The 14,879-nt window shown below is 41.1% G+C and overlaps 1 protein-coding gene and 1 pseudogene across 1 annotated transcript in view; one reads left to right on the plus strand and one right to left on the minus strand.

Annotated features, from left to right (window-relative positions):
• Positions 1-6,951, plus strand: part of ZNF354A (zinc finger protein 354A) — a 14,662-nt gene extending 7,711 nt beyond the window's left edge. The window contains exon 3 of the mRNA XM_014447851.2: positions 4,811-6,951. Within this exon, the coding sequence (XP_014303337.1) occupies positions 4,811-6,375 (1,565 nt within the window). The 3' untranslated portion in view covers positions 6,376-6,951. The remainder of the gene's footprint in view (positions 1-4,810) is intronic.
• Positions 3,327-3,737, minus strand: LOC111823842 (annotated as a pseudogene).
• Positions 6,952-14,879: the final 7,928 nt, after the last annotated feature.

A 14,879-nucleotide genomic window follows, 5' to 3' on the forward strand; every position in this document is an offset into this window, starting at 1 on the left:
CGCATGAGGTGTATGTTTATAATTAGAGCTGGCCGGTGGAAAGAGTGCCGAGTGAGAAGATTTGGGGGCCTAGTACTAAACCCTAAGGAACTCTAAGGGTCAAAGCGGAGGTAAAGTAAGTCACAAAGGAGACTGAGACGCCCACCAGGGAAATTGAGGCTGGTGATCAATGAGAAGGGTGTGGAGGAACGTTTGGCTTCACTGGCTTAGGAAGAGCATGTCTCCGGGAAAAGGAGTGCTCACTATCAGAGGCTGCTGAAAAGAGCATCTTGTCTTAGCCACATGGAGATCATAGTTGCCTTAGCAAGGGTAGTGGTGAGGACAGAAGCCAGAATGGAGCCAATGAGTGGTGAGTAAGAGGGAGGAAGTGAAATGTAGGAACTATAGTCAGATTTGAAGCAGCAGCAGCTGGAAGAGCTCTTCTATGCATATCTAAACAAATATTCCTGTGTATACTCTTTCCTTTGTCCACTCCAGTGATAGTGTACCACACACATTATTCTGCCCCTTCACTTGATATGGAACTCTCTCCATGGCAGTGCGTAGAGAGTCCTCACTCTGGGGAGTAGGGAGGAGGCCTTCGGCTGGCTCTCTTTCTCACGGGGGAAGAGTGATTTTGATTGTTTGCTCCCTCTCAGCACCCATCCTACAGCACATCAGCAAGCCCAGTCCTGTCAGCACTTTCTTTGTAGTTGATCCTGATGCAGTCATCTGTCGTCCACCCCTTTCTCAGCTACATAACTGCAGTGGCCTTTTAAGTGACTTATCTCTTTTCTGCTTCTGCTTGTGCCCCACCAGTCTGCTCTCTGCAGAGTAGCCAACCTGAGTGGGCGTGCAGTTTCCGTGTGGCTGTCTATCATGCTGAGAATAAAATTCCAAAGACCTTACTGTAACATATGAGGCCTTAATGACTGACTTGCCCTATCTGTTGGGCTTGTCTTATTTACCTTTTTCCCTCTTGCTCACTGACTGCATTCTAGGCACGTAGCCTCTTGGCTGTTCCTCTGAAGTCACCACACTTTTGTTTGCTGTTGTTTCCTTTGCCTGGGAAGCCCTTTCTTCACATATCCATATGGCTTTTATTTATTATTATTTGCATTTCATTCCACCCCTTCCCCCGCACTCTCACACACACATACCGAAGTATAAGCTCCAGAACTCCTAGTCATCACATTCCCTAGAACATTACCTGGCCCATAGTAGGCAGTTAATAACCATTTGTTAATGGCAAGGATGTTTGCAGCACATGCAAAGATAAAGAAATACGAAAAAACATGGCATGCTCCAGAAACTGCACATAGTTCAACATACCTGACGAGAAGCCAGGGGAGGGAGATGAGGACAGGTGGACAGAGGTCAGAACGTGAAATATCTTGATGACCATGGTATATATATAAAGCACTCAGGACTTTATATATAAACTAGAGGGTGGATGCACGAAATTCATGCAAGGGCCTTGTCCCTCGCAGCCCCGGCTTCATCCAGAAGGTCGTCTAGACGGTCGTTCTGCTGTTTTGCCATCTGGTCTAATTAGCATATTATGCTTTTATTGTTATAGATTATTAAAGATAAATTGGAGGATCTAAGGAAGTTTGTAACATGGTAAGATAAGATTTTAGAAAGATTACTCTGCCTACAGTGTGGAAACTGAATTGGAAGAGAGCAAGACTTGAAGCAGGGAGACCAGTTAGGAGACTACGGGAGACTACAGTAAAGCATGAGAAACAAAATGCCAATTAGGTCCCTGTGCCAAATGCTCGGGTTCTAGTAAAGGAGTTGGTCACAAAACTGCAGTCTTTGTGTACAGGCCTAAGGCAGGATCTCTAACTTTATTACGAGCTAGAATCCAAACTGCAGAATCTTACTATCTTCTTCTCAGCACATATACTAAACCTAGAACCAATGACATATAGTCACTGGAGAAAGGACCCATTTTTTGTGATTGCCTTTCATACTTTTGCCCAAATAATGTATTGAGATTTGATCATTTAATTTATCAAGACTTAGATGGAGAGAAGGAGCTAGGAAGGTGTTTGGCAGGAATAAAAAACTCCTGGTTCCCTTACAATAAATAGTAAAGATATGGGTGCACATAAAATTAGTCAAGGAGGCTGTGTAGAGTGAAAAAAAAAATCCCAAAGCCTAAGGAATACCAGTTTTCAAAGGAGGGACAAAAAGTGTTATCCATGAAGGAATCTGAGAAGGGAATACTGGTAGAAGAAAGGAGGAAAGTGGAATACATTATGTTCACCAAGCAGAGGGAGTATACACACATTCATATGAAAGTGAATGTGAGATAGGAATCTCAAATGAGATGCAAAGGAGCCCTTTAAATGGTTACCTCTAGCCCAGAAGAAAATGCCAAACTATGTGCACAACCATTCCCCTGCCAAAATTTAATATTCAGTGAATTGTGTTCTTACCCAGTTATAATATTTATTGAAATCAATTTTTTTTAAAAAATATATTTTATTGGTTTTTTACAGAGAAGAAGGGAGAGGGATAGAGCATTAGAAACATCGATGAGAGAGAAACATCGATTAGCTGCCTCCTGCATGCCCCCCAGTGGGGATGTGCCCGCAACCAAGGTACATGCCCTTGACCGGAATCGAACCCGGGACCCTTGAGTCCGCAGGCTGACGCTCCATCCACTGAGCCAAACCGATTCGGCCAATTTTGTTCTTTACCACTTTATCATATTGTCCTTTTTTTTAACCTTAGGCATAAATATAAATATATATGTACATATATAGATATACACATACATATATATATATATATACACACACACATATATATAATATATATATTTAGCTTAATGTATTTTAATAGCAAACTTATAGGAACAGCACAGAAGACAGACAACATTAAAAACATGTATTTGCATGTAGGACAACTAAGTTAGAAAAGTATAGTGAATGGATGGAATCTACTGTATGATAAAAATGCTACAAACACCATTTAGTTGCCATCAATAAGAAATTTACTTGTTTTAAAAAAATTCAAATGCTGGCATTGTCCAGAAAAATTTAACAGTTTTATTTATATTGTTATAAAGTTGAACTGCTGAAACTTGTTCACTGAAACATTTGACTTGCATTAATGCTGTATGTCCCTGCATTTAGATTAAAAAAATTTACACACAAATAAATATGGAAAAGTTGCCAATACCCGATTTCTGTCCCCTATTTTCAACTTGCAGTCATATACTTAGGTACCTTTTGATCCCATCGGAAAAAAAATATCTAATGTTCAGAACTACCAATAACAGGAAGAGTAGAATTTTTTTTTAAAGAATGAAAAATGTTTCCCATCATAGTGGATTCTTAAGCATGTTCTCCAGGTATGTGGCGTGCTGGCTGGATGTCTCCTGGCATAATTGTTACACGTTGGCATGGAGAGCACACAGGTTGGTATCTTCAAAAAGGCCAACCAGACAGGCCTCACTAGCCTCCTGCAAAGCACCAGTTGCTGCGCTCTGGAAACGCAGATCTGTTTTGAAGTCCTGAGCAATTTCTTGCACCAGACGCTGGAAGGGAGGTTTGCGAATCAGTTCAGTGGACTTCTGATAACAGCTAATTTCACGAAGTGCCACCCATGGTACCAGGCCTGTAATGATGAGGTTTCTTCACCCCTCCAGTAGAGGGTGCACTCTTTGGAGCGGCTTTGGTAGCCAGTTGCTTCCTTGGTGCTTTACCACTGGTTGATTTGCGGGCAGTCTGCTTTGTACGAGCCATGGTATAGAGACCTCTTTACTTGCCCCCCTTTCTCCTTTGGTTGGAGCTCCATGAGCTGGAGACAGCGCAGGCATTAGAGAGGGATGGCGACTGCGAACACTCCTTTTTATATTTATGCCTATCACCCCTTTTTATATTTATGTCTATCTTATTCTTGATCTTTGACTTTTCTACTTTGCTTGCAGTCTCTCATGCTTGATGCATGAGCAAGGCTGCCTTCCTAACTTTTGACTTTGGCTTCAGGTCTACTTGTGACTCCTCTGTAACTTAATTCAATAATGCCTTCCTATGTGAACTGGCCCTGAAACCCTCCCATCACCCATGTAATGTACTGATCTGTAAGACAACTTCTACAAGTATTTGAATCATGTTTGTGTGTGAAATTGATGTATAAATAATTGAGAATATTTAACATTTTTCAAATTTGGAGTATATACGTAATTAAGAGAGATCAACAAAAAAAATTGTATATAATTCATATGCCATCAGGAAGACTTAGAGGTTAATAGGATATGCTAATCTGATTGTAAAGAACATTTATGGGGAAAAAGGAAAGTAACATCTATATATATAAAACACTGTGGTATGGTCTATATTGAAGGGAGTGGACTATGGAAATTGAGTCAATAAAAGACTCAGAAAGTTTATTTTTTAATGGGATCTAAAGGATACCAAGGAATTTGGCATGAGGGAAATGGAGGAAGACTTTTCAGGTTAGGAGTGATTACATAAAGAAGAGAAATGTCATGAAGATAATTTAGGAATCTATCATGGGCTTTGGACTCTGATCCCAGATTGCCTTTCCTAATTCATCCATTCTTCATTCACTAGTTCTCTTAGTCACTCTATACTCACCATCTTTTAAATGTGTTTTTTAAAATTATTTTTTTCTACCCTAATACTTTAAGCTCTCATTGATTATTTTCCCGTACTGCTTAAATCTACTATTTTTGGGGCAGATACGAAGACCTTATTTAAAGATAATCAGTGTTTATTTATTCTATACATGTTGTCTCTGTAGCCAAAAGCTGTATCACATGAAACATCTTCAGTTTGTTTTTTCCCCCCTCCAGGATGGAAGAGCAATCATAAAACCACAAAGTCAACTCAAACGCAAGATTCTTTATTTCAGGAGTTGATAATGAAAAGATCCAAAAGGAATGGACCCTGGGTCTTCAAATCAGAAAAAACCTGCATATATGAAGACAGATTAGAGAAAAAACAGAAGAAAAAGGAAGGTGTTCAAATACTTTCAGTTACCCACAAAAATATTCTTACTGTAGAAAGAAGACATAAAAATACTGAATTTGGCCAAAACCTTAGCCCAAAGTCAGTCCTTATTAGAAAGCAGATGGTTCCTAGAGAAGAAACACTACCAAAATGTGAAATACAAGGAAACAGCTTCAAACAGAATTTAAATTTGATTAATCAACCAAAAATCAACACAGCAGAGAAACGCTATAAATGTAGTATATGTGAGAAAACCTTTATTAACACTTCATCCCTTCGTAAACATGAGAAAAACCATAGTGGAGAGAAATTATTTAAATGTAAAGAATGTTCAAAAGCCTTTAACCAAAGTTCAGCTCTTATTCAACATCAAATAACCCATACTGGAGAGAAACCGTATGTATGTAAAGAGTGTGGAAAAGCCTTTACTCTTAGCACATCCCTCTATAAACATCTAAGAACACATACTGTGGAGAAATCCTATAGATGTAAAGAATGTGGTAAGTCTTTCAGTCGAAGGTCAGGCCTTTTCATACATCAAAAAATCCATGCTAGAGAAAACCCCTATAAATATAATCCAGGTAGGAAATCATCTAGTTGCAACACATCCCTTCCTGGGTGTCAGAGAATCCATTCCAGAAAGAAGTCCTATTTATGTAATGAATGTGGTAACACATTTAAGTCTAGCTCATCCCTTCGTTATCATCAGAGAATTCACACAGGAGAGAAACCTTTTAAATGTAGTGAATGTGGGAGAGCCTTTAGTCAGAGTGCATCTCTTATTCAACATGAGAGAATTCACACTGGAGAAAAGCCCTATAGATGTAATGAATGTGGAAAAGGCTTCACTTCTATTTCACGACTTAACAGACACCGAATAATTCATACTGGTGAGAAGTTTTATAATTGTAGTGAATGTGGTAAAGCCTTAAGTTCCCACTCAACACTTATTATTCATGAAAGAATTCATACTGGAGAGAAACCATGTAAATGTAAAGTGTGTGGGAAAGCCTTCAGACAAAGTTCAGCTCTCATTCAACATCAGAGAATGCATACTGGAGAAAGACCCTATAAATGTAATGAGTGTGGAAAAACATTCAGGTGTAATTCATCCCTTAGTAATCATCAGAGAATTCATACTGGAGAAAAACCTTATCGATGTGAGGAATGTGGGATATCTTTTGGCCAAAGTTCAGCTCTTATTCAACATCGGAGGATTCATACAGGAGAGAAACCCTTTAAATGTAATACATGTGGGAAGACTTTTAGACAAAGCTCATCACGTATCGCCCATCAGAGAATTCATACTGGAGAGAAACCTTATGAATGTAATACATGTGGGAAACTTTTCAACCACAGGTCATCTCTTACTAATCATTATAAAATTCATATTGAAGAGAACCCCTAGAAAGTAGATTTGCATGTATGGAAGCCTTAAACCAAAGCTTATCAGAATACATGAGAGTGATGGAATAAATGTAATGGATACTTAAAAACATTTCTATAATTTAGTCATCAGATGTTAAATTCCAAGGATATGCATTGACTGTGATAATGAGGAAAGTGTTCATGTCTGTAGACACGTTTCAAAATAACCTGAAATGAATTCACAGCAAGAGACATTAACTTTGGTCATTTGTCAAATAGAAGAATTGTTTTATTTCTACAGCAGTGTACACTAGATATGTTATTGTCAGTAACATCTGGGCCAGGGGAGGGGTGTGTGTACTGGATTTCTCAAAAAACCCCACAATAATTGTAAACTGGTAATACTTTTTAAAATAACATTTTAATAGCATATAAAAGATGTGATCAAAGAAATTGTACATTTTTAGGGAAAAAGGACCAAATAAAATATAAAAATGAAGTGAAAATTACCTCTCAGTTTCTGAGGTTTGACCTTTCCTGACCTTATGTCAAACTTTGTGCATAGATATTATTTAAAAATAGAAATAAAGTCTGTTGCCTTTCTTTGTTCTAGTAATTGCTGTGAGTTGAGGATTTTGTATCCAATTTGTAATTCTGTTCTCAGAATTTTTTTCTCTGTAGTTATTATGAATGTATACCTGCTATACACTGTGAGCTTTCATCTTATATGTATTAAATGGAAAAATCAGTAAAGTTTAAAGCTATTTATATATATGGATATATCTATATATATAAAAGCCTAAGTGACCGAATGACCCATCAACTGGTTGCTGTGACATGCACTGACCACCAGGGGGCAGACACTCAACACAGGAGCTGCCCCCCTGGTGGTCAATGCATTCCCATGGCAGAAGTGCCACTCAGCTGACTGACTCATCCCGGTGGCCCTCCAGTCTGGCGGCAGCCACTCACTCCCTCAGTAGTCCTGCAGGTCCAATCGCCAGAGAATGGGTGAGGCACTGATGGCCCCGTGCCACTGGCCTCCTGGAAATCAGCCTCAGGCACTGCAGCCACTTCCCCTCCCTAGATGCTCTGCAAGGAAGAAACGATATAAAAGCGGCCACCAGGTGGCTCTCGATAATTGGTGCAAACGCCAGTGGGATGGATCCGGAGTCCGCCCAGAGGCCGATTACATCCTGGCCCCCTCCACACCCCTCTTGGGAGGGGCGCCAGACGCAGGGCTCATGGCTGGCAAGTGCCACTGTGGCGGCGTGAGCCTCTCCTGATCAGGACTGACTGGGCACAAGCCCATGGCAGGCGCAGCAGGGCCGGAATGAGCGGGAGTGGCAGGCAGCGTTGAACTGGCTGTGTTGGACTGCTGGTTTCAACCCAATCCCCACAGGCCACGCCGCGGGACCCCACCTGTGCACGAATTTGTGCACTGGGCTTCTAGTATGAATATATAAATTCCAACAGAGGAGTTGTCAAAGAAGGGTAATGAATCTTCACACCTGTGCCAAAATGTTGAAAGGTACATCAATCTTTTCATGATATAAATAGTATGTTATTTGGTGTTCTTTAGTGTCAAACAATCTTAGGAAAACAAAAGGAGTACTTATGAACAACGTAGTAATTAAAAAAAAAATCCCAGCTTTGTGGCAGGAACTATATATGGCACGGCTAGGAGTTTTAAGACACAGGCCTTCAAGAAGCCATGAATCAGGAAAAATGAGGTGGAATTCAGGGGCTAGCAGTTGAATAAGCAAATTATTATGTCAGTATGTAAATATGGTTAACAGGCAAATAGGTGACTTGTTGCAGTGTAAGAATGTAGAGATTTGAGCAGGATAAAGAAAAAGGAGATTGAATCTAACCAAGGGAACCTGGAGATATCAAATAATGCTTTCCAGAAGCAGTGATGTCTGAGCCAGAATTTGAAAGGGTGGGAACCCTCTAGAAGGTGAGATATACATTTCAAATAAAAGGAGACTGCGTATGTAATGACACTTTTGTGGAAACTCAAGAATAGAACTGATGAGCAAGAGAGTGACAGATGTTAAACGTTGAGTAGAAGGGGGAAGCTAGATAACAAAAGGTCTGTTTGCCACACTAAGAAGTTTTGATTTTATCCTGAAATTGATGATGTCAAAGATTTTAAGCAAGGGAAAATGTCCTGGCAACAATCTGTAGAGGATGAAGATGGCTGAGCAGGTAAGTGCTGTGCTTGCCTCTCCCATGACCATACTATAATTACCACTAGATTACAGAACAACCACCTTTGAGAACCACCTACCTGAAGCTAGCTGGAAGAAGACACATTGAGGCTGGTAAGAGGAGTAGAGAGCAAAACGGACTGGTTCCCACCTATGTGTGGTGGTTGAGAATCAACAGGGATATCTCAGCTGCAGGGTTCCCGCTGAGGATTGAGGGGTCATATGCTCACACGAGGCTCCCCAGCCTGGACCACCAGTGCTAGGAAGAGTCTCCACAACATGTGGCTGTGAAAATTGGCAGGGATTCTGTTCAGGTGAGACAGGGCTGCTATAGACCTCTTAAAGGTGTCCTCTTAAAGGACCCATGCACGGACTTACTCCCTGATGAACTCACTTGCTCCAAGCTCCAGTACTGGTGCAGCAGTTCAAAAAGGGCCAAGGACATATGGGGAGGAACGGAATTGTTTGGCTTCCGGGCCAGGAATGAAGGGCCAGCTCTGTTGCAGGCAGAAGTACTAGCACCCGCCATTGTTCCTTTGTTGAGACACACACACAGCAAGCAGGGTCAGGCTCAAGTGGGTGCCATATCTCGTCTCCATCAATTTGGCTAACATTGCCCTCCCCTGTGTGGTAATTCCATGAGACTTCTACAACCAACCCTTCCATGAACCCAAAACTTTCCCAGTAGCATTTCTTCACAACCTGCTGACTTCGGGCCAGTGAGATAGCAGGTATACATTTTGCTAAATCTCTCAAAGGTCCACAAATCCCAAAGACGCAGTGTCTGGCCTTTGCACATTCAGTACTTCTAAGTGGCCCCAAGTCTGGCATTAGTAGCAGCCAGTCTTGGCTCACAGCATAGGCAGCTACAAACCTCAGATCAATTTGTAGCTCCTACCAGGTGGCCCTGTGCTGTGCACAGGCAGACACTATCTTAGATCTGCATTATAACTGCTCTCAAGGTGCCCCAGAGACAACACACCTGATGGGCAGATTCAGACCACATCAGAGCACCACCCAATTAGCGCCACAAACAATGCACCCAAAGGGCAAACTCAGCAAGTACCAGAGCCCTGCTAAAATGAATCCTGATCCCTGCAGACAGCTCCCATACAATAGCTCATCTGCTATAGTCACGGCCAGTTTTCAAAGCCAGACAGCCTGAGGGTCAATCCTACCCACTGATGTGTCAACAACAAGGCTCAATTGTTATCAGGAGGGCACACACAACCCACATAAAGGACATCCCTGGAACACCTGGCTCAGGTGATCAGGGAGTCACTGGGCCCCATAGGACACTTACCACATAAGGCCCCCCTTCCAAGACGAGACCAAGCAGATCTATCAACACATAGAAACAAACAGAGGGGCAGCCAAAATGAGGAAACAAAAATGTCAAAATGAATGAACAGAACAGACGTCCAGAAAAAGAACTAAAACAAGCCGAAACCGGTTTGGCTCAGTGGATAGAGCATCAGCCTGCGGGCTGGAGGGTCCTGGGTTCGATTCCGGTCAAGGGCATGTACCTGGGTTGTGGGCACATCCCCAGTAGGAGGTGTGCAGGAGGCAGCTGATCGATGTTTCTCTCTCATCGATGTTTCTGACTCTCTATCTCTCTCCCTTCCTCTCTGTAAAAAATCAATAAAATATATTTAAAAAAAAAGAACTAAAACAAAATTAAGGCACGCTATCTACTAGGTATAGAGTTCAAAACACTGATTATAAGGACAAATAACTTAGGGGGAGAATAGATGAAGTCAATGAGAATTCACACTTAGACAGAAACCATAAAAAAATACAGAACAGACTGAAATGAAGAAAATAAAATGAAGAACATATCAGATAGAATTGACAGCAGATTACATGAGTAAAAGATATTTTAAAACTCTGAAGTATAAAACATTCAATATGAAAAATGATGGACAAGAATAAACTCAAAATGGATAAAAGACTGAAATGTAAGTTTTAAAACCATAAAAATCCTAGAAGAAAACACAGGCAGTAAAACCTGCTGATATATCTCCTAGGATAAAGGAAACAAGAAAAAATAAACAAATGGGACTACATCAAACTAGCTTCTGCACAGCAAAGGAAACTGTCAACAAAATGGAAAGGGAGCCCACTGTATGGGAGAACATATTTGCCAATGATACATCTGATAATGGGTTAATTTAAAAAATATATAAAGAACTCATACAACTCCACACCATTAAGACAAACAGTCCAATTAAAAATTGGGCAAAGGTCCTAAATAGACACTTCTCCAAAGTGGACATACAGATGGCCAAGAGACATGAAAAAATGCTCAAAGTCACTGATCATCAGAGCGATGCAAATTAAAATGGCAATGAGGTATCACCTTACATCTGTCAGAATGGCTACCATCAATAAACAAATGCTATGATGTGGAGAAAAGGGAACCCTAGTACACTACTGATGGGAGCGCAGACTGGTGCAGCCATTATGGAAAATGGTATGGAATTTCCTCAACAAATTAAATATGGAACTGCCATTTGACTTAGTGTTTTTTTTTTGTCTCCTCATTTTGGCTGCCTTTTTGGGTTTGTGACTATGTATTAGATAGATCTGCTGTGCCTCTTAAGCTGTTTCTGACTAATACATCAGGCAAAAACTCAAAGCCTCTAGAGACTGCCTCTGCCTACAGACTGATAGGATTCATCTTGAATAGCCCTCAGGCAATTGTCCACAGGTATGGTGGGAGTTTTTTCAATAGGGTGGGGCAATTGCTTCTGCCTGGAGGCTAATTGTTATTCTTAGTCTCTACTAGTAAATGGGCCTCAGAAACTCCGCCCTGTGGGGTAAGGTGTTTTCCAATAGTGTAGGTCAACTGTCTTCCCCCAGGCAAAGCCGCTTGTATAGCAAATGTCTGCATGAGAAAGATGACCTCTGCAAGGTGAGGGAATATTTAGCACAGAAAACGGGTGTCTGCATTCTGAGTTCTAACCCCAGAGCCCCTGATCCTGGCTTCTGCTCACACATCTCCAGTTCACCCTGTCCTCCCTCCACCGGAGCACAAAGTGAATGTCTGCACAGGGAATTTTGTGCGTTGGCTTTTTAAGAGGGTGCCTGTATTTCCAGCCATCTCTCCCTCGCAGACAGCAACCCCACTGCTTTTCACAGCCAGATGTTGTGTGGGTACCCTTCTCAGTTCTGGTGCTCTCTGCTGGGGGGCCCAGCTTGGGGATTAGATCTCAGAGTTCTCAGTGGCACCCCCCACAGCTGAGATATCTCTCCAGGACTTCAGTTGCTGTCTGTGGAACTCAGCCAGCCCTTTCGCACCTCCATGCCTCCTACCAGTCTCTATGCGGTCTCCACTTTCCCTCTTCAGTTATCAGGGTTCTTTCCAGTTAGTCTTCCGTTGATTATTCAGGAAGTTTTTCTATATTTTAGTTATAATTCCAGTTTGGTTCTGGGAGCATGTCTAGGCAGCATCCACTTACTTTGCCACCATTTTTAATCTCAGAGATTCTTCTTTTCTACAGCTGCATAGTATTCCATGGTGTAAATGTACCACAGCTTTTTTATCCACTCATCTACTGATGGGCACTTTGGCTGTTTCCAGATCTTAGCTATTGAACATAGGGGTGCACACATTCTTTCTGATGGGTGTTTCAGGTTTCTTAGTATATATTCCTAGAAGTGGGATCACTGGGTCAAATGACAGTTCCATATTTAATTTTTTGAGGAAACTCCATACTGTTTTCCATAATGACTGCGCCAGTCTGCATTCTCACCAGCAGTGTACTAGGGTTCCCTTTTCTCTGCATCCTCGCCAGCACTTGTCATTTGTTGATTTGTTGATGGTAGCCATTCTGACAGGTGTGAGGTGATACCTCATTGTTTTAATTTGCATCTCTCTGATGATCAGTGAGATGAGCATTTTTTTCATATGTCTCTTGGCCATCTGTATGTACAGTTTAGAGAAGTATCCATTTAGGTCCTTTGCCCATTTTTTAATTGGAATGTTTGTCTTTCTTTTGTTAAGTTGTATGAGTTCCTTATATATTTTGAATATTTACCCTTATCTGATGTATCATTGCCAAATATGTTCTCACACACTGTGGGCTCCCTTTTTGTTTTGTTGATGGTTTCTTTTGCTGTTCAGAAGCTTTTTATTTTGACGTAGTCCCATTTGTTTATTTTCTCCCTAGTTTCCTTTGCCCTAGGAGCTGTATCTGTAAACCTACAAGAGAGTCTGAGATTTTGCTGCCTATGGTTTCTTAGAGGATTTTTATGGTTTCATGACTTACATTTATTTAAGTCTTTTATCCATTTCGAGTTTAGTTTTGTGTATGGTGTGAGTTGGTGGTCCAGTTTCATTTTTTTGCATGTATCTGTCAAATTATCCCAACACCATTTATTAAAGAGACTGTCTTGACTCCATTGTATCTTTTTGCCTCCTTTGTCAAACATTAATTGAGTGTAATGGCTTGGGTCGATTTCTGGGGTCTCTGTTCTGTTCCATTGATCTATATGCCTGTTCTTGTGCCAGTACCAGGCTGTTTTGATTATGGCGGCTTTGTAGTATAACTTGGAATCTGGTATTGTGATTCCTCTAACTTTGTTTTTCTTTCTCAAGATTGCTGCAGCTATTCAGTGTCTTTTTTGGTTACATGTAAATTTTTGGAGTATTTGTTCTAGATCTGTGAAATATGCCTTTGGTATTTTAATTGGGATTGCATTAAATCTGCAGATTGCCTTAGGTAGTATGGACATTTTATTTTTTAAAAATATATTTTATTGATTTTTTACAGAGAGGAAGGGAGAGAGATAGTTAGAAACATCGATGAGAGAGAAACATCGATCAGCTGCCTCCTGCACACCTCCTACTGGGTATATGCCCACAACCCAGGTACATGCCCTTGACCGGAATTGAACCTGGGACCCTTGAGTCCGCAGGCCAACGCTCTATCCACTGAGCCAAACCGGTTAGGGCAGTATGGACATTTTAATGATGTTGATTCTACCAATCCATGAACACAGAATATTCTTCCACATGTTTATATCTTCTTCTATCTCTTTTTTCAACATCCTGTAGTTTTCTGAGTACAAGAATTTTACCTAGTCAGTTAAGTTTGTTCCTAAGTATCTTAGTTTTTTGTTGTTGTTGCAGTGGTAAATGGGATTGTTTGTTTAGTTTCTCTTTCTGAGAATTCATTATTGGGATATAGAAACCTTCGATTTTTGGGTATTGATTTTGTATCCTGCTACATTGCCAAATTCATTTATTAAATCTAGTAGTTTTTTGGTGGAGTCCTTAGGGTTTTCTATGTACAGTATCATGTCATCTGTGAATAATGAGAGTTTTACTTCGTCCTTTCCAATTTGGATGCCTTTTATTTCTTTTTGTCTAATCACTGTGGCTAGGATTTCCAATACTATCTATATAATAGAAGCATAAGTGACTGTTATGGTGGAATGACCAGAATGACTGGTCACTATGATGCACACTGATCACCAGGGGCCAGACACTCAATGCAGCAGCTGCCCCCTGGTGGTCAGTGCTCTCCCAAGGGGGAACACCACTCAGCCAGAAGCTGGACTCTTGGCTAGCGAGCACAGCGCCTGTGGTGGGAGCCTCTCCTGCCTCCGGGGCAGCGCTAAGGAGCAAGGAGTAGAGCAGTAAGGAGCAGCAAGCAGGCGGACAGTAAGGAGTGAGGATTCCTGGACTGTGAGATGGATGTCTGCCTGCTGGGTTAGGCCCACTCCCCGCAGGTGGACATCCCCCGAGGGGTCCCAAACGGTGAGAGGGTGCGGGCTGGGCTGAGGGACCTCTTCAAGTGCTTGAATTTTGTGCACTGGGCCTCTAGTGTTGAACAGGAGTGGTGAACGTGGACATCCCTGTCTTGTTCCTGTTTTTAGGGGAAATGGTTTTAGTTTTTGCCCATTGAGTATGATGTTCACTGTAGGTTTCTCATATGTGGCCTTTATTATATTGAGATATGCTTCCCGTATTCCCACTTTGCTGAGAGTTTTTATCAAAAATAAGTGTTGGATTTTGTCTAATCCTTTTTCTGCAGCTATTGATATGATCATGTGATTTTTGTCTTTCAATTTGTTTATGTGATGTATCATGTTTATTGATTAACGAATATTGTACGAGACTTGCATGCCTGGAATAAATCCCACTTGGTCATAGTGTATGATGTTTTTAATATATTGCTGGACCCAATTTGCTAATATTTTGTTGAGGATTTTAGCATCTATGTTCATCAGGAATATTGGTCTGTAATTCTCTTTCCTTGTAGTGTCTTTATCTGGTTTTGGAATTAGGATAATGTTGGCCTCATGAAAGAGCTTGGAAGTGTTC

Source organism: Myotis lucifugus, unplaced genomic scaffold (assembly GCF_000147115.1).
Source record: "Myotis lucifugus unplaced genomic scaffold, Myoluc2.0 scaffold_723, whole genome shotgun sequence".
NCBI classification, from domain to species: domain Eukaryota; kingdom Metazoa; phylum Chordata; class Mammalia; order Chiroptera; family Vespertilionidae; genus Myotis; species Myotis lucifugus.